Raw genomic sequence first — 23,037 nt, forward strand, 5'->3', positions numbered from 1 at the left:
CATGGGGGGGGGTCTTTATAATATTTTATTCTGGTTGAAAATGAATCAGACTAACTTTCCACATAGATTCAAACTTTTCTAAATGTCTTCAGACATCAGAGTTATTGTTCAGGTTCCCTAAAGTTTAGAACATTCTAACCTGGTTTTCTACTGGGTCTAAACTGGTTTATACGAAATCTAAACTGGTTTTTACTGGGTCTAAACTGGTTTCTACTGGGTCTAAACTGGTTTCTACTGGGTTTAAACTGGTTTCTACTGGGCTTAAACTGGTTTCTACTGGGTTTAAACTGGTTTCTATTGGGTCTAAACTGGTTTCTACTGGGTTTAAACTGGTTTCTACTGGGTCTAAACTGGTTTCTACTGGGTTTCTACTGGGCTTAAACTGGTTTCTACTGGGCTTAAACTGGTTTCTACTGGGTTTAAACTGGTTTATACGAAATCTAAACTGGTTTTTACTGGGTCTAAACTGGTTTCTACTGGGTCTAAACTGGTTTATACGAAATCTAAACTGGTTTTTACTGAGTCTAAACTGGTTTCTACTGGGTCTAAACTGGTTTCTACTGGGTTTAAACTGGTTTCTACTGGGCTTAAACTGGTTTCTACTGGGTTTAAACTGGTTTCTATTGGGTCTAAACTGGTTTCTACTGGGTTTAAACTGGTTTCTACTGGGTCTAAACTGGTTTCTACTGGGTTTCTACTGGGCTTAAACTGGTTTCTACTGGGTTTAAACTGGTTTCTACTGGGTTTAAACTGGTTTCTACTGGGCTTAAACTGGTTTCTACTGGGTTTAAACTGGTTTCTATTGGGTCTAAACTGGTTTCTACTGGGTTTAAACTGGTTTCTACTGGGTCTAAACTGGTTTCTACTGGGTTTCTACTGGGCTTAAACTGGTTTCTACTGGGCTTAAACTGGTTTCTACTGGGTTTAAACTGGTTTCTACTGGGTCTAAACTGGTTTTTACTGGGTTTAAACTGGTTTCTACTGGGTTTAAACTGGTTTCTACTGGGTTTAAACTGGTTTCTACTGGGTCTAAACTGGTTTGTACCTGGTTTCTACTGGGTGTAATCTGGTTTCTACTGGGTCTAACTGGTTTCTACTGGGTCTAAACTGGTTTCTACTGGGGTTAAACTGGTTTCTACTGGGTTTAAACTGGTTTCTACTGGGTCTAAACTGGTTTCTACTGGGTTTAAACTGGTTTCTACTGGGTCTAAACTGGTTTCTACCTGGTTTCTACTGGGTGTAATCTGGTTTTTACTGGGTCTAACTGGTTTCTACTGGGTCTAAACTGGTTTCTACTGGGTCTAAACTGGTTTCTACTGGGGTTAAACTGGTTTCTACTGGGTTTAAACTGGTTTCTACTGGGTGTAATCTGGTTTCTACTGGGTCTAAACTGGTTTCTACTGGGTAAAACTGGTTTCTACTGTGTCTAAACTGGTTTCTACTGGGTCTAAACTGGTTTCTACTGGGTAAAACTGGTTTCTACTTGGTCTAAACTGGTTTCTACCTGGTTTCTACTGGGTCTTAACTGGTTTCTACTGGGTAAAACTGGTTTCTACTGTGTCTAAACTGGTTTCTACTGGGTCTAAACTGGTTTCTACTGGGGTTAAACTGGTTTCTACTGGGTAAAACTGGTTTCTACTGGGTCTAAACTGGTTTCTACTGGGTCTAAACTGGTTTCTACTGTGTCTAAACTGGTTTCTACTGTGTCTAAACTGGTTTCTACTGGGTCTAAACTGGTTTCTACTGTGTCTAAACTGGTTTCTACTGTGTCTAAACTGGTTTCTACTGGGTTTAAACTGGTTTCTACTGGGTGTAATCTGGTTTCTACTGGGTCTAAACTGGTTTCTACTGGGTAAAACTGGTTTCTACTGTGTCTAAACTGGTTTCTACTGGGTCTAAACTGGTTTCTACTGGGTAAAACTGGTTTCTACTGGGTCTAAACTGGTTTCTACCTGGTTTCTACTGGGTCTTAACTGGTTTCTACTGGGTAAAACTGGTTTCTACTGTGTCTAAACTGGTTTCTACTGGGTCTAAACTGGTTTCTACTGGGGTTAAACTGGTTTCTACTGGGTTAAACTGGTTTCTACTGGGTCAAACTGGTTTCTACTGGGTTAAACTGGTTTCTACTGTGTCTAAACTGGTTTCTACTGGGTCTAAACTGGTTTCTACTGGGGTTAAACTGGTTTCTACTGGGTTAAACTGGTTTCTACTGGGTCAAACTGGTTTCTACTGGGTTAAACTGGTTTCTACTGAGTTATACTGGTTAAGACTAAAGGCAGGAGTTGTGAGCTGATGGAGTTCTGCCCGGGAACATGGAGGACATTTCGGAGCACATTCCAGTCTCTCAGCTAGTTTTCTTTTCTCATCCGTCGGCAGCGTTTGACTAAATCTCTGGATCTTCATCTGAAGGCTTTCAGCCTCAGCAGCTCTTTATTTGTTTTTATCTCTCTTTTATTTCTTTACTTCCATTCATTTTCCTGCTGAGTGACTTTCTCATGAAGCTGCTTTAGATAATTAAAAACATGCTTTATTTTAAGGGGGGGGGGGTCAGACCTGCTGTGAGGGAAAACATTTGTAAAAGATTTTTATTGATGCACATTTCCTGACGACGAAGAGGAGGATGAGACCTGCAGGAATGAAGCCAACAAGCCCGGAAGATGAAGAGGCTGCAGACGGAACAGCAGGAAAATCCAGACTAATACTGTCATCTTCATCATCATCTTCATCACGATTTGTTCCTTTTTGAAGTTTGTCTTCTGATTTTCTTCCAGCTGATAAGGTTATGAATTTTGACGCTTTTAGAGATTCCAGCATAAAAACTTTCATTTAATAAAACGTTGAAGAATATGTGCTGGTTTTATTCTAAAGGAAGCAGATCAGACGTTCAGTGACTCGTGGGTTAATGGTGTGTGTCAGTGTGTGTGAATGTGTGTGTGATTGTGTGTAAATGTGTGTGTCAGTGTGTGTATGTGTGTGTCAGTGTGTAAATGTGTGTGTGATTGTGTGTAAATGTGTGTGTCAGTGTGTGTATGTGTGTGTCAGTGTGTAAATGTGTGTGTGAATGTGTGTGTCAGTGTGTGTATGTGTGTGTCAGTGTGTAAATGTGTGTGTGATTGTGTGTAAATGTGTGTGTCAGTGTGTGTGAATGTGTGTGTCAGTGTGTGAATGTGTGAGTGAGTAAATGTGTGTGTGAATGTGTCAGTGTGTGTAAATGTGTCAGTGTGTGTGAATGTGTGTCAGTGTGTGTGTCAGTGTGTAGATGTGTGTGTCAGTGTGTGTGAATGTGTGTGTCAGTGTGTGAATGTGTGTGTCAGTGTGTGTGAATGTATGTAAATGTTTGTGTCTATGTGTGAATGTGTGTGTGAATGTGTGTAGGTGTCAATGTGTGAAAATGTGTGTGTCATTGTGTGTCAATGTGTGTAAATGTGTCATTGTGTGTCAATGTGTGTAACACCACAGTCCCACCCGGTTCTGGACTCGTCCAGGTAAACATAACTGGACCTTTCAGACCCGTCCTCAAACTCTGGCGTTCTCGCGTCGCCACACGAGTGTCTGAGTCCGTCTTCAGGCTCCTCCCACAAACCAGTGAACGCACACTGAAGGCTGAACCGGTCCATCGTATGGATGGCGTCCTTCAGGAACCAAACGAGGAACCAAACGTATGCAAATGGATCATGAGGACTGGAAATTCACAGCTATGGGAATGGAGCTGAGAAAGACGGAGGAGGAGGAGGAGGATGAAGGTGTTTGAGGAAATCTGAACAAACTGTTTCCTGAGAAAAAAAACTGACTTTAATCCCCAAAAGAGGAGTCCAAACGTGCACACGCTCACGTGCACGGAGCCTAGAACCATCTCATGGTTCTGCAGCTCGGGGGAAATCATCAGTCACACTCTCCCTGATGCTAATGAGCGTTTTCCCATCATTCCCTTCTTCTGCCATCTGCTGTCAGCAGCTCCAGACAGGACCCCTCCCCACCCCCCACTGCAGGACCTTCTCCTTCATGCTTTCATAAATGTTGAGACGAGAACCCAGTCCAGATAAGGAGAACCACCAGAACCTTCAGGAATTCTGGACTCAAACAGCGGATCTGCTTTGGTATGAGAAATGGAAGCTGAGAATCAGATCTTCATCCCTGATGAAGACCACACGTGGGGTTTGGGCGCCATCTGCTGACGGAGAGGAGAAATGCAGGCAGAACCAGAAACGCAGGCAGAACCAGCAGGTTCTGCAGGCCGTCAGCGGAGCTCAGGTCCCTGAAGATGGACGTGCGAGCAGATCCAACAGGAAACCAGGAACACCTCCAGAACCAGGTCTCCATGTGGGGGGTGGAACAAACGGACCCCAGGTTCAGCAGAAAACTGAAGGGAACAAGCTGACCGTAAATGTCTGCTTGATGGAGAACATCCCATCCTCCAGAAAACGAGCAGCAGAACCTTAAGTTCTGCGGCCCATGAGGAGGATGAAGGCTTCAGACGCGTCTTCATCAACATGAAGGACTGACAGCAGCAACTGCTGATGATGAGGAAGATGCTCCAACAGAGGGTCCAGTCCTGGAACATGGGGGGTACGTTTCTGCTGATGAGGACACAGTTATGGAGACGTTGGTTCGATCCCCACTGACTGACTGAACCGTGCTGCATTCAGAGGAAAGACTCTGCACATCAGCAGATCCACCAGCAAAGCTGCAGAGAGGAGACAGAAACTAACACTGTTAAAAATGAAAGAAGAAATGTTCATTTTTAAAGCATATTTTTCATTAGAATCGTGTTTGTCTTTGATTTTTACATATTTAGAAAATAGAAATCCTCAATATTCTGATCTCGGTGCGGATCGAACATGTTTTCTATGGAGTCCTATACTGTTCATAATTAAATAAATAAATATTTAATTCAATAAATAAATATGAACTTATGCAAATACACAATCAACCAATACATTTCTCATAAATATATAAAAAGATCATGAAATTGTGAAAAACCAGCACACTGATTTTAAATTAGCCATTGTATTATTCAATATATTTCATTTTGCTTTAAAAACATGTTCATTATTTTAAAACAGCATTTTAAAATATTCATTTTTAATCATGTTGAATTTTACTATAATTCTGTCTTTTTTCAGAAGCTGATATTTCAAAATCGAATATTTTCCAAAGTAGCTTTGTTTTTATTTCATGTTGCTGTTTTTCACAATGGCGTATTTATTTCATGAAGAGCTTTTTCAGCAGAATGGGTCTTTCTGTCAATCAGTGAAAGTGGGCGGGATCTAAACGCTCATTGGCTGATCCATGGAAGTCGACTCATATTCCTCGATACCCGCTCAGCGGTGTGCCAGTCAGAGAGATGACATATTTCAGCGATATCCACGAGGCTTTGCTGACATTAGAGGATCAAATAGAGACAAACTGTCTGCTGCAGAAGATACAAACATCCACGACTCTGTTTTTGTAGTTTGAGGGTTTGTGTGGACCAAACCACAAAGGAGCTCCGGTCGTCAACATCTTTCACACTCCTCATTCTTACGCCATTCACTCACAGCTCACATCGTGACACATGTCGGCTCGCAGGAGGATCGACAGAGTGAGACCAGGCAGCTGTGCAAAGCGGGACAAGCCTGCTCGGGCCTCCTGAACCTTATGATATTTTTCTATTTTCAATGAGACAATGATTATAATCAGGTCCTCTGGTTTTATTTTTCCCTCTCAAGAAAAATGTTTAACCTTTCCTGCGATGACGTTTCTGACATCTTAACACTCTCCCTGTTCATTGTGCATCCATGCATTGTTACTGAGATAAGCACAAGCAACCGCTCCATGTGGCTATAAGGCTAAAAACATTAGCTTGTTGCCCCTCCCACACGCGGCATGGTGCGTTCATGGAAACTCCAGTTCATAGAAGCTTAGTGGAACTCCAACAACCACTCAGCCTAACTTAGACCACTACTATACGTTCATGAGAAGATGAAAATTGCCAAACCGACCACAAAATCACCTGGATTATGCACACTCGCCCAAAGCCACTTTTATCTGCAAATTTAGAACCAAAACTGCCCAATTTCTTGTAACACTGTGGATGTGTTGAGATGCATACTCCCCCTAGTGTTGAGGGGTGTGCATTGCGCCATCACGTTTGCTGAAGCATCTTCGATCGATGTAGTCAGGGGAGTTAGGGTGCTGCTGCTCATGTCTGGGTAAAGGAATAGCCAATCACAAAAGTGTCTCCGCCTTGTCTAGTTTGATTGACAGACAGACCCATTCTCCTGAAAAAGCTCTTCATGAAATAAATCAGCCATTGTGAAAAACAGCAACATTAAATAAAAACAAAGCTACTTTGGAAAATATTGATTTTGAAATCCGAGGTTCTGAAAAAAGACAAAAAATTACAATATATTCCACATGATTAAAATGAATATTTTTAAAATGCTGTTTTAAAATAATGAACATGTTTTTAAAGCAAAATGAAATATATTGAATAATACAATGGCTAATTTAAAATCAGTGTGCAGGTTTTTCACAATTTCATGATCTTTTTATATATTTATGAGAGATTTATTGGTTGATTGTGTATTTGCATGACGTCATATTTATTTATTGAATTAAATATTTATTTATTTAATTATGAACAGTATAGGACTCCATAGTTTTCAGCTCTTTTTGGTTCCTGTTCTCCGCTTTTGTTTTTGTGAGCTCCACTCAAAGCTTTTATTGTGAAATGTCGCTTCCGCCGCTTCCTCCGCGAGCGCGTCACTCAGCCTCCGCCGGGTCTGCAGCAGCCGCCGCCGCCGCCGTTATCCTCTCCCCTCGCGCTCCAAACTCCGGATTTGAGCCCGAATTCCGCCCCGAACGCACCTTGATTCCAGAACCGCCTCGTTCTGCCGCCAAATGAAATAACAACAGGCTGACGTCACCACGGAGACCGGCGCGAGGCAGAGACAAACAACAACAAACCGGCACACAAAGAGGTCCTTCCCCGGCGCCAACATTTTCCCCCCGTACTCCTTAGTGATGAGTCATGTGGCCGTCGAAAACGCCCACGCGCTGGAGCAGCAGGTGAGCCCACCGCTCAGGTGGGGGCTGGCGCGCGAGACCGCCGGGGGACGCACGTTAGTTAGCCTGCCGCTCACCGAGCTGGGGTTCGCGGGTCCGCTCCAAACGTCTGCTCAGTGTCCGCGTCCAGACCGGGAGGGGTGCGGGACCGTCCCGGCGTCCGTCCTGCGGGGTTTAAACGACGGGATTGTGTCTGAGCGGGGGGGCTAACCGATTTAAAACCGGAACTGAGGAGGAAGTAGGGGCTAAAGGGGACCCCCCTGCGCAGGCGGGCTCCCCGGGTGAACATATGTAACGCACCCGCGGAGAGGATGGAAGAGAAAACATCGCAGATTTCCATCCCAGCATCAAAGTAGCGGTAAACGACGATTACGGAAGCGCAGAAGGGACAAAACAGAGTCAATTTCATCTGCGTCACCGCGGAAACCAGTCCGGATCCAGAAAGTACTCGATGTTCTGTTTAATGAAGCCGAACCGTCCGGAGCTGACCCGAAGCGGGGCGCGCGCCCGCGTCCGCGCGCCTCCTAAATTCACCTGAAAGAGCCGCGACATTTACGGAGCGTTTCCGGCAGAAAGGAACCGTTTCTGTTCCGATTCCAGAAAAACAACAAACATTTTTTATTTAAATAGTTTAATAAAGTCTGAAAAACAGACGAGAACAACTTTAGAAAATAAAATCAATTATTTTATAAAATGACATAAACACCACAGTTATTCTTCTTCTGATTGAAAACAAAATAATGTTTATAGAGTTTGAAGTGAGACTCAATGTTCTGTATCCAGGAGCTTAAAAGTGTTTATTTCTAATTACAGAGTAGGAATAAAGTTTTCCTTTAAACCACATCTTTGTTTAGGAATAAAAACTGAAACATGTAAACATCAAAAATATGAACCTTAAAAGGTAAATAAATCAACAGTTTCCATGAGTGAAAACTAACCTCATTAAAGCTGAACTGAAAGGATTTCTTGTTTTCTTTGTACCTGACTGTCAAAAATGATTGATTGAAACCTTTATTCATAAACACAGAACACTGAGTCGGTTCTCCAGCAAAACCGTCTGCTTCCAGCGGTTCTGAGGGAGGAAACCGTCTGAGCACAGGTGGACTCACCTGAAAGAGTGGCCACGCCCCCTTTCAGACATCTGCAGGGTTTCTGGGTTTAAACAAAACTGCGCCGGTTCAGTCCAGGAGTTCAGGTTCTGATGATAAGAACCCATAGAACATGTGGTGGTTCTGCTGCGGTTCTGCTGCTCCACAGGAACGTGAAGCGTCTGTCTTTGTGTTGCAGCTCGCCGTTCTGGACCTGAGCGCCCCGGATGGACAAGGGGGAGGTACTAACAGTAAGCAGCCGGAGAAGTTCCTCTGGGTTCCAGATCCACACCACCTAGAACCATCAGAACATGGAAGTGTCATGACGCTCCTGCCTCAACCCCCCCATGATGATTTAAAGAAACCCCCTCCCAGTGGTGTTTTCACCAAAACCCTAAACGTCTTCAGATCATGTTTCTCTGAAACCTCTGGTTCCAAATCCTCCTCCATGTGGGCGTGGCCGTTGGAGCTCCGCCCTTTACCCCCCCTTTCTGCTAGGTCTAACATGAGTGCAGAGCTTGACAGGAGGGGGGGGGGGGGGCATAAATGTCAGGACTGGCAGTCTCTGTTCTCCACAGTTTCTGTTTAGCGACACAGAAACGGAGACGACAGTTTGAAGCAGAAATGAAATGTTTTTAGGATTTTGTTCTCTTTCATAGAAGATTTCCTCTAGAACAGGACAGAAACTCTAAATCAGGATCTTCTTCAGAGGAGGACTTTGAAGCAGAGAGTAATCTGGATTACTTTTGTAATCTATTCCTCCTGTCAGAGGCAGTGACTCTGTTCTCCGTCTTCCAGGACGATATATTCCTCCACATCTGCGGACCAAAGATGTGTCCAAGAACGGTGAGTCAGAGCGTTCTGCCGCCGGGACGCCGTCCCGTTTCCGGAGCGGGACGGTTTCTCTGGAACAAGGGTTCTGTTTTGTTCTGGTGGGATTAACAGATTAAGTTGAGAACCTTTCAGGAACCTTGATTCAGAACCTGGAGAACAGCCGGTGTTCCCCTGTAGCTGTCGGGTCGGTTCTGGTCGCTCAGAACCTGTGACGTTCTCCGTCTGTGTTCAGTAGGGAACGCCTTTGCGGCGGGACGACCGGGCGGCTACACCATCGCGGCCGGATGTGAGTCCCCCCTGCGGCGTTGGCGTTAGGGCGGAGCCACGGCTCTTCCTCTGATCACCTCCACCTGTTCTCTCCGGCAGACGGGTGGGACGGAGGCCGCGGCGGCTTCGTCAACGGTTTCCATGACAACCGCCTCGCCGGGAACGCCTTCAACCGCGGCCCGCCCCGCATGGAGCGGGGCCGAGGCGGAGTGGGTGGTTACCGCGGCAACAGGGGCGGATCCTTCAACCCCATAAACCCGGCACAGCCCATGGGCTTTGGTGGGTACGGGGGGGGCTGAACCAACAGTGTTTGTTTACCTCTCATCTCCTTTTCTCTCTAAGTCAGGAAACATTAGCCATCATTAATAAACTAAACATGTTTGAAATGATTGACATCAACAAAAACCCTCAATCGTTGGCCGGGGCGCCTTGGAGACCGGTTTGCTCTACTTCTATGGTTTTCAGCTTCAGTGGACGTCAGGTGAAGAGATTTGGTTGAAATCAGGGGTTCCCACTCTGTTTTAGCATGAGACGACAAGCTCCAAAACATCCACCTTTATATCAGTAAAAACCACGACCCCTCCCCCTAAGTGGTGGTTTCTCCTCCAAGCTGGGGTCCTCTACCAGAGGCCTGGGAGCTTGAGGGTCCTGCAGTATCTCAGCTGTTCCTGTTCTTTTCTGGACTGAGAGGTCTGAGGTCTTTCCAGGTATCTGTTGTAGCCCCTCCTCCAGCTTGGGGGTTACTGCCCCCAGTGCTCCAATTACCACAGGCACCACTGTCACCTTCACTTTCCAGGCTTTCTCCAGTTCTTCTCTGAGTCCCTGGTATTTCTCCAGTTTCTCATGTTCCTTCTTCCTGATGTTCCCATCGCTTGGCACTGCCACATCCACCACAACGGCTTTCCTCTGTTCTTTATCCACCACTACAATGTCTGGTTGGTTCTCCATCACCATCCTATCAGTCTAGATCTGGAAGTCCCACAGGATCTTTGCCCTTTCATTCTCTACCACCTTCAGAGGTGTTTCCCATTTTGAACTTGGGGTTTCTAGTCCATATTCTGCACACATGTTCCTGTATATTATTCCAGCCACTTGATTGTGGCGCTCCATGTATGCTTTACCTGCCAGCATCTTACGTCCTGCAGTTATGTGCTGGATTGTTTCAGGCGCCTCTTTGCACAGCCTACACTTTGGGTCTTGTCTGGTGTGGTAGATCTACACCTTGGGTCTTGTCTTGTGTGGTAGATCTACACCTTGGGTCTTGTCTGGTGTGGTAGATCTACACCTTGGGTCTTGTCTGGTGTGGTAGATCTACACCTTGGGTCTTGTCTTGTGTGGTAGATCTACACCTTGGGTCTTGTCTGGTGTGGTAGATCTACACCTTGGGTCTTGTCTGGTGTGGTAGATCTACACCTTGGGTCTTGTCTGGTGTGGTAGATCTACACCTTGGGTCTTGTCTGGTGTGGTAGATCTACACCTTGGGTCTTGTCTGGTGTGGTAGATCTACACCTTGGGTCTTGTCTTGTGTGGTAGATCTACACCTTGGGTCTTGTCTGGTGTGGTAGATTCTACACCTTGGGCCTTGTCTTGTGTGGTAGATCTACACCTTGGGTCTTGTCTGGTGTGGTAGATCTACACCTTGGGTCTTGTCTGGTGTGGTAGATCTACACCTTGGGTTTTGTCTGGTGTGGTAGATCTACACCTTGGGTCTTGTCTGGTGTGGTAGATCCACACCTTGGGCCTTGTCATGTGTGGGAGATCTACACCTTGGGCCTTGTCATGTGTGGTAGATCCACACCTTGGGCCTTGTCATGTGTGGGAGATCTACACCTTGGGCCTTGTCATGTGTGGTAGATCCACACCTTGGGTCTTGTCTGGTGTGGTAGATCTACACCTTGGGTCTTGTCTGGTGTGGTAGATCTACACCTTGGGTCTTGTCTGGTGTGGTAGATCTACACCTTGGGTCTTGTCTGGTGTGGTAGATCCACACCTTGGGCCTTGTCATGTGTGGGAGATCTACACCTTGGGCCTTGTCATGTGTGGTAGATCCACACCTTGGGTCTTGTCTGGTGTGGTAGATCTACACCTTGGGTCTTGTCTGGTGTGGTAGATCTACACCTTGGGTCTTGTCTGGTGTGGTAGATCCACACCTTGGGCCTTGTCATGTGTGGGAGATCTACACCTTGGGCCTTGTCATGTGTGGTAGATCCACACCTTGGGCCTTGTCTGGTGTGGTAGATCCACACCTTGGGCCTTGTCTTGTGTGGTAGATCCACACCTTGGGCCTTGTCTTGTGTGGTAGATCCACACCTTGGGCCTTGTCATGTGTGGGAGATCTACACCTTGGGCCTTGTCTGGTGTGGTAGATCCACACCTTGGGCCTTGTCATGTGTGGTAGATCCACACCTTGGGCCTTGTCTGGTGTGGTAGATCCACACCTTGGGCCTTGTCTTGTGTGGTAGATCCACACCTTGGGCCTTGTCATGTGTGGGAGATCTACACCTTGGGCCTTGTCATGTGTGGTAGATCCACACCTTGGGCCTTGTCTGGTGTGGTAGATCCACACCTTGGGCCTTGTCATGTGTGGTAGATCCACACCTTGGGCCTTGTCTGGTGTGGTAGATCCACACCTTGGGCCTTGTCTTGTGTGGTAGATCCACACCTTGGGCCTTGTCATGTGTGGGAGATCTACACCTTGGGCCTTGTCATGTGTGGTAGATCCACACCTTGGGTCTTGTCTGGTGTGGTAGATCTACACCTTGGGTCTTGTCTGGTGTGGTAGATCTACACCTTGGGTCTTGTCTGGTGTGGTAGATCCACACCTTGGGCCTTGTCATGTGTGGGAGATCTACACCTTGGGCCTTGTCATGTGTGGTAGATCCACACCTTGGGCCTTGTCTGGTGTGGTAGATCCACACCTTGGGCCTTGTCTTGTGTGGTAGATCCACACCTTGGGTCTGTTTATTGCCCGGGTCTTATTTTTGCCATTGAGCTGGCTTCTCAGGACTTGCCTTACTCGTTGGAGGTATTTAGCTGTTGCAGCTTGCCTTGTTGCCTGCTCCAGGTTGCCATTTGTCTGTGGAATTCCAAGGTACTTGTAACTGTCCTCGATGTCTGCTATTGTTCCTTCTGGGAGTGAGACCCCTTCTGTGTGGACAACCTTGCCTCTCTTTGTCACCATCCGGCTGCATCTAGAGCCCGAATGACATCCCAATGTCAGTACAAATGACAACTGATATGTTTGTGTATAAATAACTAACAGACACAGTGGAGGTAAACAAATCCTGGTCAGATGACGTGCAGGACGTGTAGAACCAGGACGGACTAACTGGAATTCTGCACCACAGTCACTGCATTCAATCTCAAAGTGGACACAGTCCAAAATACTCTGCCTTTGTACCTCAAAAAGTACACAGTGAGAGTACCCAGACCTTTGTGTACTAGAATGACTTGTAGAACCCACTAGCTGCTGTTCTCCGGCGGTTCTTACAGCAGCAGCTGTGCCTTCAGATGCAGGAGGATGGACCCCCACCAAGGACGCCTACGGCAGCTTCAGCAACAACCGGGGCAAGTCCGCCTTCTTCAACGACCGCGGGACCGCCAACAGAGGAAGGTGAGGCGCCGAACACCGGAGGGCTCACGCCGCTTTAGCCGCCGCTTTAGCCGCCGTGCCGTTCCAGGTATGAACACAGCGGATTCGGAGCGGGGGGGGCCGGGAACAGCCGCTGGGTGGAGGAGTCCAGAGACGACGGGGACTGGTCCAAACCCACGCAGAGGAACGAGCGTCTGGAACAGTGAGTCTGTGGTTCCAGAACCCGGTCCTAGTAGGTTCTGAGGGGTTCTGTTCATCAGCTGTGTGTGTGCGTGTGTGTGTGTGTGTGTTTGTGTTTCCGTCTGTGTGTGTTTCCGTATGTGTGTGTGTGTGTGCTCTGTTTGTGTGTGTGTGCAGTGAGTTGTTTTCCGGCAGCAACACGGGGATCAACTTTGAGAAATACGACGACATCCCGGTGGAGGCGACGGGGCAGAACTGCCCCCACCACATCGAGAGCGTAAGCTGCCCCACCTCTAGCATGGGGGGGTCCTGTGTCTGTGTGTGTAACCCCCCCACCCCCAGTTTCAGGACATAGACATGGGGGAGATCATCATGGGGAACGTGGCTCTGACCCGCTACACCAGACCCACCCCCGTCCAGAAATACGCCATCCCCATCATCAAGTCCAAGAGGGACCTGATGGCGTGCGCCCAGACAGGTGGGACCGCCCCCCACTGGCTCTGGAGCCACGCCTCTGCAGAGACTGATGGTCTGTGTTTCAGGCTCGGGGAAGACGGCGGCGTTCCTTCTGCCCATCCTCAGCCAGATCTACACGGACGGACCAGGAGAAGCCCTGAACGCCGCCAAAGCCTCGGGAACGGTGAGCGGACGCCAGGCTCAAGGAGCAGGAGGCGGAGCTCCCATGTGACGCCCAACTCTGGCCTCCCCGCAGGACAATGGGAAGTACGGCCGCCGTAAGCAGTACCCCATCGCGCTGGTTCTGGCCCCCACCCGGGAGCTGGCCCTGCAGATCTACGACGAGGCCCGGAAGGTAACCGCCGCCGCCGCCCAGAACCCGCCCCGGGTCCGGCCGTCTCACAGACACGCTGTGGCTCTGTCCAGTTCTCCTACCGGTCCAGAGTGCGGCCCTGCGTGGTGTACGGAGGTGCCGACATCGGCCAGCAGATCCGGGACCTGGAGCGGGGCTGCCACCTGCTGGTGGCCACGCCGGGACGGCTGGTGGACATGATGGAGCGGGGCAAGATCGGCCTGGACTACTGCAAGTGAGTCGGGGCGGGGGCGGGGCTTTCAGGGGTCGCGGTGATGTTTCAGCGGTGCCGTCCCACAGCTACCTCATCCTGGACGAGGCGGACCGCATGCTGGACATGGGATTCGAACCTCAGATCCGCCGCATCGTGGAGCAAGACACCATGCCACACAAGGGCATCAGGCAGACACTGATGTTCAGCGCCACCTTCCCCAAAGAGATCCAGGTGAGCCGTCCCCGCCCCAGAGTCAGGCTCCTCCCCTACAGAGCGTGCTCGTGAACGTGGTCTGTGCAGATCCTGGCGAGGGACTTCCTGGAGGACTACATCTTCCTGGCGGTGGGCAGAGTGGGCTCCACCTCCGAGAACATCACCCAGAAGGTGGTGTGGGTGGAGGAGAGCGACAAGAGGTCCTTCCTGCTGGACCTGCTGAGTGCCACAGGTGAGCGGGACGGCCTCTGGCCACGCCCACCACTCAGGGACGGAACAGGAAGTGTTTCAAAGTAAAAGTCTACATTTTAAAATGTATTGGTTGGGCGCGCCGCATCAACCAATCAGGGACTCGGCTTTAGGGACGTGACTCAAGCAAAGGCTAGAAAAATTAATCCAATACAGCTGCTGGATGCAGATTTTCATCCTGAACCTCCATCCGTTTTCTTCAGCCGCTGGGCCCGCGGGTTCCCAGAGGCCGTCCTGGTTACTGTTGAGCGTTTGAGTCTGCTAAGACGGCGCCCGTGGTCCAGATGGACCCTGGCCGGCGGCGTTCAGTAACTCCAGCACCCTGGACACCCGGAAACTCTGCACAGATAGAGAGCAGAGGAAGAGGATCCTGAGCAGCGGCACTCGCCATGCTGGCCTGTGGGCGGTTGGCGGACGGAGAGCGGTGCCGTCATGGCGGCCGCCGCCGCCTCAGCTCCATGTTTGTTGTTGTCATGGAGACGATGATAGAAAGAGCCTCCAGATTTAGTTTTATGTACCTCCAGCGGGTTAGCTCTCAAACTGGACCACAAACGGACGTTTTCCAGGATGTGGCACCTGAATGTCCAGAAACCGTAGGCGGCGGCTCCGTGGCCGGGAGGCGGCGGCGATCAGTAATCTGACGCGTGAACGGCATACCGGTGTGAAAACATCTGAATGCCTTGAACGCCGTCTGAGCGTTGAACCGGGGGGGTCGTTGCTTTGCATTGTGGGTAACAGCACACAGAGACGGCGCCCGTGACCTTCTGTCAGGAACACAGTCAGATGTGAACGTTTGGTGTCGTTTTATCTCAAGTCATCCCCACCGAGGTGCAGGACGGCTGTGGAGACGGCGTGGAGAAGCCCGGTAAGCTCTGGCTCCGCCCCCTCCTGTGCCCGCTCATACGAGCATGGCGGTTGTGTGGTCCGTGTTGTGTGATCTCTGCATGCAGCTTCCTGGGGGAGGGAGGGGGGCGAGCGGATGTCTGCATGCTTCACCCCTGCGGCTGTGACCCGGGGGTTCAGATTCTGGTTCCGTCCGAAGCGGCTTCAGGACCGGCTCCTCTGGTCCACAGGGAAGGACTCGCTGACTCTGGTGTTTGTGGAGACCAAGAAGGGGGCGGACGCCCTGGAGGACTTCCTGTACCGGGAGGGCTACGCCTGCACCAGTATCCACGGCGACCGCTCCCAGCGGGACCGGGAGGAGGCGCTGAGCCAGTTCCGGTCGGGGAAGTGTCCCATCCTGGTGGCTACGGCGGTGAGCACGGAGCGGCGGGCGGGCTGGGGTGGTGCGGCGGGCGGGTCCTGACTGTCCTGTCCTCAGGTGGCGGCACGCGGTCTGGACATCTCCAACGTCAAGCACGTCATCAACTTTGACCTTCCCAGCGACATCGAGGAGTACGTCCACCGCATTGGGCGCACCGGCCGCGTGGGGAACCTGGGTGAGCGCCAGCGAACGCCAGCGAGGTTCTGTCAAAAGAGGCGGAGCTTTGATGGTGCGCCCCCCCGGTGTTCCCGCAGGTCTGGCCACGTCCTTCTTCAACGACAAGAACGGGAACATCACCAAAGACCTGCTGGACATCCTGGTGGAGGCCAAACAGGAGGTGCCGTCGTGGCTGGAGAGCCTGGCGTACGAGCACCAGCACAAGAGCACCAGCAGGGGGCGCTCCAAGAGGTGCCCGCCCCCTCCACGCGTCCCGGCGGCCCCCGTGGCGCCACAGCCGTCACCAGCTCTTTGTGTTCTGGTGTCCAGGTTCGCCGGAGGCTTCGGGGCGCGGGACTACCGCCAGACCACCGCCGGGGGCGGCGCAGGGGGATTTGGCGGGCGTGGTGGACGCAACCAGGGGGTGCACGTGGGAAACCGCGGGTTTGGAACCGGTGAGCCCCACAGAACTGTGTAGTGCAGGCTTTTATTTTGAAAAGCGGTTTCCTGAGAACTGTTTCCTGTTCCTCCCAGGAGGATTTGGGAACTTCTACACCAGCGACGGCTACGGGGGCAACTACTCCCACTCTCAAGTGGACTGGTGGGGCAGCTAAGCGCCCCGTGTCGTCTTCACCCCCACCACCCTTCAGACCCCCACATGCATGTGACCAAATATATACCCCCCCCATGTCTGTTTCTTAGCCGTAGACTTCTGGTGGGTTGAAGCTCCGCCCTTCTTCACGTCGGCCAATGAAGGGACTCTAGACTCCGACTGAGGGAGGCCACGCCCCCTCTCAGGTGTCCTGAAGGATGGGGGGGTGAAGACCCCTCCATGAGAGACTTTGCTTTTTCATTGGTTCTTAGTGTCTCCATTGAAGTTCCAGCAGTGGGTCGGGTCCAGAACGGTTCTGATCCTTCAGCGCCGGCTAAGCTCCGCCTCCTTCAACAGAACATTCAGCCTTGATGATGTGGTCTGGAGCGGTCCTGGTGGGGGGGTCCTGAGGCCCAGAGGACCAGAGTTCTGTGCCTAAAGAATCGGGTCCATGATGTCAGACCGACCCGGTTCCAACAGGTCTGCCCCCCCCAGAACCAGCCGGGCTGGGACTACATCACACCCCGGCAAAACTAAAAGCTGCCCCCCCCAGCAGCTGTTCATGCAGGGGGGGTCAGGGTTAAGATTTCCCTCAGAACAAACCGGATCAGGACGGATCCTGCCGTCGTCCCCCCCAACCCCCCAGCTGCTAGCAGATGAAGGGGCTCTTCTGCTTCTTCCGGACCCCCACCCTATGTGTGCTGCTGGACGCTGGTGGTTCTGGGGGGGGCCAGATGTTTGCTACAGAGTCCGGCTCATGGAACCGTCCTGACGGCAAAGTGGGGGGGTTATGGGGGGTTCTGCAGCTTCGGTCTCTTTCAGGTTTTGGGCAGCATGGGGGGGGGGGGGGGGGGTCGGCTCTCTCAGGGGGGGGCTTAGAGGGTTCACAGTGTAGACAGTCCACGCCCACCCACCTGAGGCTCCTCCCATCACAGGAAGTTCCTGTTCCTGGGGGGGGCAGGTATCTGTGACCTCAAACATCTGGAGGAACAGGGATGAGCGTGGAACAGTGGAACATCCAGAAGACAGAACCACAGCACACAGACCCACCCCCCCCACCCCAGCCTGGAGGAGCTCCAGCAGCTCCTCCAGGCTGGGGGAGGGGGGGTCCAGGAGCTCAGATGTGAATAAAAGGACGTCTGACATCAATGCTGTGAGTTTCTTCTGTTTAGAGATGGACGACGGCGGGGAGACCTCTGTTGTTCTTTGGCCACATGGAGGAGCTGGTGGGAGGAGCTAGAGGGAGGAGCCAGAGGGCAGACGGACCAAAGGGAGGAGGTGCTGTAAGCTCCAGAGGAGAACCAGTCATGTGTGAACCTGAAGGAGGAACCATGAAGAAGATGGTGAAGGAGGTGCAGGGAGGAGCTGCCTTAGGAGGAGGTGCTGGAACTGTGAGGTTCTTCCAATAGTTTGGCTCTGTCCTGCAGAACACGGACCCCCCTGTCCGTGTAGTTTCCTGCTGGGTGGGGGTCAGAGGAGGCGTGTCCTCCTCCATGGAGCCTTGCAGACTGAAGGGCTCCAGTAATTTGGTGGTAGTTCACTAAAACAGCTGAACACAAATGCAGTTTGGTTTGTGTCGTTCAAATTCATCAGGGGCGTGGTTTCCTCACTGAAGTTCTTCATGGGGGCGGGGTTTCCTCATGGAGGCGGCGTTTCTTCGCTGAGGTTCGTCATGGGGGAAGGGTTCTTCGCTGAGGTCCCTTATGGGGCGGGGTTTCCAGATGGAGGCGGGGTTTCCTCGCTGAGGTTCGTCCCATTTCCTGTCAGACGTCCTGATGTTTCAAAACCCGTTTTTGTGGTTTCTGGCATGATGCTAGTTTGCTCAAAGGCTAACGGTAGAGGTTAGGATCCGCCCCCCACTGTGATGTCATCAGTGTTTTTGTAGTTGAGTCTTAAGGTGACTGAGGATTTAAGGTGGAATGAATGTTCTGAATGCACTTTAGTTTTCCAGTTTCTGTAGATCCTTTGATGCCTTAACCCCCCCGGTCCGGCTCTGATGGAGCGGTCTGTAGTGGGTTGGATCTTTGTCACCTGCTCCTGATGAAGATGACCCCCCCCCCCCCCCCCCCCCTCTGGATGACAGCTACCAGGGGGACCCTCAGTCATGTAGAAAACACACCTGACAGGTGAAAGGGGGGGCGGTTCTGGTGCTGGGTTTCTTCCAGGCCCGTTGGGTTTGGTTCTGCTTGAGCTGTGGGACATTTTGGAGAAATCTTTATTTTTATACGCTGACACAGAAGTCCAGGTTCTCCTGAGGCCCGGTCCAAACAGAACCGCGGGGCGTCGCTGCCAACAGTCACATTTCTATTTCCTGGGGGCGTGGCAGCTGCTGCAGTGGGCGGGGCTTCATAGTGCTGCAGACTTCACCTGCTGACCAAACATGAGCTCCCACCTTTAACCTTTTAACCTAACCCTAACCCACCCCCGAGGACCATACAGGTCCTCGGGGGTGTTTCCAGTTCAGATGCAGCTCTATTCTCAGGGGGGGAACCTGCCTTTACCACAGGTGAAGGGGGGGGGGGGGGGGGGGTCTCTGATGCTCCACCCACTGACCCCCCACCCCCCCCATGTTAGGTCTGATTTAAAAAACTGATACTGCTGCTGGTCTGAGAGGAAAACCCAACAGGGTCTGGATTCAGGGTCTGGACTAAACCGGAACCACCCAACACCGGTTTGTATAAACCCACAGAACCCCCCAGACCTGGACCCGGTTTGGGGGTGTGGTTCTGCTGGGCGGCCCGGTTGTGGACACTGTGGTCATCTTTAAAGCGCCGTCTTTCAATGTTGTGTTTGCATCTCTGTGGGCGTCGCCGCCGCCAGAGGCTGCTGGCCAATCAGAGAGAAGCCTCCACAGACCATAATATGAAGCATCCCCCCGTTTAACCGTCACAGCGTGACTGCAGCGGTGCTTTCTGATTGGCCAGAGCCTTTGAGGGGGGGCTGCCCGCTGCTTCCTGTATTAGTGTAGCGGCCGCGCTCGCACAGCTCCACACGCCGTGTGTCTGACCACAAATAAAGTTTGGAGACGTTCAAACCCGCCGCCTTCTTCACGCCTTCAGAACGGTTCTACCAAACATTCTACTGGAACCCGTTTGGAGGAGTCAGACTTTTATTGACGGCCTAAAACTTCAGAAATAAAATGTTCATGATGTAAACTCTGGAGGGGGGGGCAGCTGACTTCACAGAAGTGAAGCTGGATTTCAAATGTTGAAAAGGTTTCTGACGAACGGCGGCGGTTCGGTTTCATCCTCTGGTCCAACAGGAACCGGTTCTCCACGTCAGTCTGCAGGAGGACCCGCGCCCTCAGGAGGGGGGGGCCTGCGTCGGCTGGTCTGCCCAGAAGTCCGGGTTGTCCTGGTACCACTGGACTGTGAGACAAAGACGGTTCAGCGTCTCCTGGGGAAGGTTCCTGATTGGCTGATGGCCTCACCTGTCCGCCTGATGCCCTCAGCCCAGGACACCTGCGCCCCCCAGCCCAGACGCCGCAGCTTCTCACTGCTGATCGGGTACCGGAGCTCCACCTGAGGCCTGTGGAACCAAAGCAGAACCCCCCAACACTGAAGAGAACCAATGCAGAATTTTCATTTCCAGTGAGGCGCCCCCTACAGGAAAGAGTTACAGCCCCCCAGGAGAAGAAAGTACCGTCACACAGAGCAGGACCTCTGTGTGACAAGGGCTTGATTTGGACCATGTTATCTGGTTGCCGTGGTAACGGTGCTGCTGATTCTGCTACTTTGATAACTGAATGGCTGATGGCGTTGCCGTGGTGACGGAACAGTGGATGCTGTTGCCGTGGTAACGTCATATCCAGGTTTTTCTGGCGGGGTCTCTAACGTTCTTAGGCCGGATCCAGCCGCAGGTTCTCCTGCAGGAGGGTCCTCACACTGGTGATGGATGGACCTCCTGACTAGAACCCTCCAGAAGCTGCGTAGCAGCTAGCTTTAGCAGCTAGCTTTAGCGGTTAGCTTTAGCGGTTAGCTTCACAAACACCTGGTCCGACGTTCTTCCATGTTCTGGACGCTGTGAGGGGAGAACATCCCTCCAGCTGTGTTTGGACCTGCTAGGACATCCTGGGGTTCTGAAGGTTCTTCCGTTGTACTGACCTGTCCGGCACAAACTCCAGCCACTCGCCCACCTCAGAGTCCGGAACGTTCCTGACCTGCAGACGGCAGCAGTGAGTCCTCAGCCCGACGCCTGAAGCTGACGCAGAACCTGCAACCCACCGTTTTCACCAGCTGCTGAGCCAGCCCCAGGATGGGAACCTCCCAGCTAGAACCCACGTTGTAGACCTCGCCCACGGCTCCTTTCTCCAGCAGCAGCAGGAAGGCGGCGATGGCGTCGCTCACAAACAGGAAGTGGCGCGATTTGGGGGCGGTTCCCTGAATGGTGCTGCGGCAGAGAGAACACGCCGTAAGGAGAACCGTTCTGACCCGGCAGAACCAAGATGGAGAACACCCACCATTTGTTGTTCTGCTGGAGGAGGCTGAGGAACCTGGGAATGACCTGGAACCACAAGAGGAAGGGAACCTGCTGACTCGGTTCTGCAGAACCCAGATCACAGAACGATTGGACCTGGAGGGGCTCCAACCAGCAGAGGAACTTCTGGGTTCTAGCTTTAGGGCCGCTGGTTACCATGACGACCCTCGCTGCCGTACCTTCTCGCTGTGCTGCCGGGGGCCGTAGATGTTGTTGCTCCTGGTTATGATGACGGGCAGCTGGAGGCACAAACGCAGACCATCAGAACCGGGTCCAGGACCAGAACCACAGCTGCACTCTTCAACCCGCTTACCTGGTACCGGTCCCAGTAGAACCTGACCAGGTTCTCTGCAGCCGCCTTACTGACGGCGTACGGGTTGGCGGGCCTCAGCGGACTGCGCTCATCAAACGCCTGAAGGGGAACCAGGGATGAACCTCAAACCCTTAACCGGATCTCCATCCAGCAAGAAGAACCGGGCCCCTCCCTGCACTGACCCGGTCGGCGCCGGCTCCGTACACCTCATCCGTGCTGATGTACAGGAACCGCTGTGGCCGGTGTTGGGCCATCTGGGCGGCCCTCAGTAAGGTTCTGGTTCCCTCCACGTTGACCCGCTGGAAGCTGGCCGGGTTCTGGAAGGAGGCCTCTGAGGGAGGACACAAGAGCTGCTGAAACGGGTCACAAACTCCTCCAGAACCGGGCCCTGCAGCCGCCGCTCACCCACGTGCGTTCTGGCCGCCAGGTGAAAGACTACGTCGATGCGGTGGGCGCTGAAGAGGCGGTCCAGCAGGGAGGGGTCGCACACGTCTCCCTGTGGGGGGAGAACCCTGAAGAACCCGCCGGCAGAACCACCAACACCTCACCGCCACTCACCTGGACAAAGGTGTAGTTCCTCCTGTCCTCCACGCTGCGCAGGCTCCGGGGGCTGCAGCAGGAATCCAGCTGGAACACAGGGGGGGGGGGGTCACTTACAGAGGGTGAGGGAGGTCTGAGGGGGAGATGACCTCTGAACCTTCAGACTCACCTGGTCCAGGTTGATGATCCTCCAGTCTGGATGTTCACACACCAGAGAGCAGACCAGGTGAGAGCCGCTGCAGAGACAGCTGCAGGTAAGGGGGGCGGACGGGACCCCCCACACACACACCCTGACAGAAACCCCCCCCCCCACACACACACACACACCCCAACCCTCTGACAGGACCCCCCCCCACACACACACACACCAGAGAGCAGACCCGGTGAGAGCCGCTGCAGAGACAGCTGCAGGTAAGGGGGCGGGGGGGCGGACGGGACCCCCCCCAAACACACAGCAGAGAGCAGACCCGGTGAGAACCGCTAAGGATCATTCACGCCACACACACTGACACTGCGCATGTCTGCGTCTCCGTCACAAACTTACATGAACCCGGAGCCCCCCGTTACCAGAACGGTCCGTTCAAAGGCCCCCATGCCGCTGCAGTCACGGCCTGAGCAGCTCCGCCGTCGGGGAATGGACCGCAGAAAAACGGTTCCCGGATCCAAAAGTCTGCCCGGTCGAACGACAGTTCAGGCCGCTTTACGGCAGTGTTGTGGACACGTTGAAGGAGGCGGCGCTGGTGTGGAACCTCCCGCCAAACGCGGATTGGCTCATGTGTGTGACGTCATACGGAAGGATTTACATGATTGGATGAAACCCAGATCAACCAAACTGAGGCGGAAGCAGAACAAACAGTTAAAGTTGGGTTTTTTTTAACACAATACAAAACAACCCCAGAACATTTACATAAAATGGCGAATACAAGAAAGAATACTGCAATTTGAAAGGAAGCAAAAAAGAAAATTCTTATCAGTATGGATACATAAACCTGTCCATATTCATAATCATAGAGAAATTAGAGAAAAGTATAACATAAGGGGCCAGTTGTTCAAAAAGTTTAATCTGAATCTCAATCAAAATGATCCGGATTTAGAAATCACATTTTTTCCTATGCAGGATCAGGTAATCCGTCTTACTTTTATGCCGGTTTTTCAAAGCAACATTGGACTGGATCACCCTGATCCAGATCCACAGTTTTCAAGA

The 23,037-nt window shown here is 51.8% G+C and overlaps 2 protein-coding genes and 1 long non-coding RNA gene across 4 annotated transcripts; 1 reads left to right on the forward strand and 2 right to left on the reverse strand.

Annotated features, from left to right (window-relative positions):
• Window positions 1-3,769: 3,769 nt before the first annotated feature.
• Window positions 3,770-8,328, reverse strand: LOC110014175. The gene is made up of 2 exons (XR_002289294.1): window positions 7,125-8,328; window positions 3,770-4,684 (listed from the first exon to the last, which is right to left on the reverse strand). It is a non-coding gene; the product is annotated as an uncharacterized LOC110014175 (long non-coding RNA).
• LOC101161371 (ATP-dependent RNA helicase DDX3X) lies at window positions 6,825-17,653 on the forward strand. 2 transcript variants are annotated; one of them, XM_023949165.1, is made up of 20 exons: window positions 6,825-7,050; window positions 8,335-8,386; window positions 8,934-8,981; window positions 9,202-9,255; window positions 9,336-9,515; window positions 12,729-12,849; window positions 12,917-13,030; window positions 13,186-13,285; window positions 13,351-13,486; window positions 13,551-13,648; window positions 13,721-13,819; window positions 13,891-14,051; window positions 14,117-14,261; window positions 14,331-14,475; window positions 15,307-15,357; window positions 15,566-15,747; window positions 15,814-15,931; window positions 16,011-16,164; window positions 16,243-16,367; window positions 16,447-17,653. In XM_023949165.1, the coding sequence occupies exons 1-20, from the start codon at window positions 7,006-7,008 to the stop codon at window positions 16,524-16,526; spliced, it is 2,208 nt and encodes a 735-aa protein (XP_023804933.1). In that variant the 5' UTR covers window positions 6,825-7,005; the 3' UTR covers window positions 16,527-17,653. The 2 variants fall into 2 exon arrangements, with proteins under 2 accessions (XP_023804933.1, XP_023804938.1); XM_023949170.1 differs by lacking the exon at window positions 15,307-15,357.
• Window positions 17,654-19,595: 1,942 nt separating this feature from the next.
• tgds (TDP-glucose 4,6-dehydratase) lies at window positions 19,596-22,557 on the reverse strand. Its single transcript, XM_023949278.1, has 12 exons — window positions 22,378-22,557; window positions 22,003-22,069; window positions 21,852-21,920; window positions 21,699-21,789; window positions 21,476-21,624; window positions 21,294-21,392; window positions 21,160-21,219; window positions 20,964-21,007; window positions 20,728-20,893; window positions 20,608-20,663; window positions 19,935-20,032; window positions 19,596-19,872 (listed from the first exon to the last, which is right to left on the reverse strand). The coding sequence occupies exons 1-12, from the start codon at window positions 22,425-22,427 to the stop codon at window positions 19,808-19,810; spliced, it is 1,014 nt and encodes a 337-aa protein (XP_023805046.1). The 5' UTR covers window positions 22,428-22,557; the 3' UTR covers window positions 19,596-19,807.
• Between the last annotated feature and the right edge of the window lie 480 nt (window positions 22,558-23,037).

Source organism: Oryzias latipes, chromosome 2 (assembly GCF_002234675.1).
Source record: "Oryzias latipes chromosome 2, ASM223467v1".
Lineage (NCBI taxonomy): Eukaryota > Metazoa > Chordata > Actinopteri > Beloniformes > Adrianichthyidae > Oryzias > Oryzias latipes.

Excerpts from the sequence above, each read along its gene's own strand:
- tgds (XM_023949278.1), bottom strand. The coding sequence starts at position 22,427 with ATGGGGGCCTTTGAACGGACCGTTCTGGTAACGGGGGGCTCCGGGTTC. Across the intron at positions 22,070-22,377 it reads ACGGGGGGCTCCGGGTTCAT|CGGCTCTCACCTGGTCTGCT; the intron begins GTAAGTTTGTGA and ends CTGTCTCTGCAG. Across the intron at positions 21,790-21,851 it reads GGAACTACACCTTTGTCCAG|GGAGACGTGTGCGACCCCTC; the intron begins GTGAGTGGCGGT and ends CTCCCCCCACAG.
- LOC101161371 (XM_023949165.1), top strand. The coding sequence starts at position 7,006 with ATGAGTCATGTGGCCGTCGAAAACGCCCACGCGCTGGAGCAGCAG. Across the intron at positions 14,476-15,306 it reads GGACCTGCTGAGTGCCACAG|TCATCCCCACCGAGGTGCAG; the intron begins GTGAGCGGGACG and ends TTTTATCTCAAG. Across the intron at positions 16,165-16,242 it reads AGCAGGGGGCGCTCCAAGAG|GTTCGCCGGAGGCTTCGGGG; the intron begins GTGCCCGCCCCC and ends TCTGGTGTCCAG.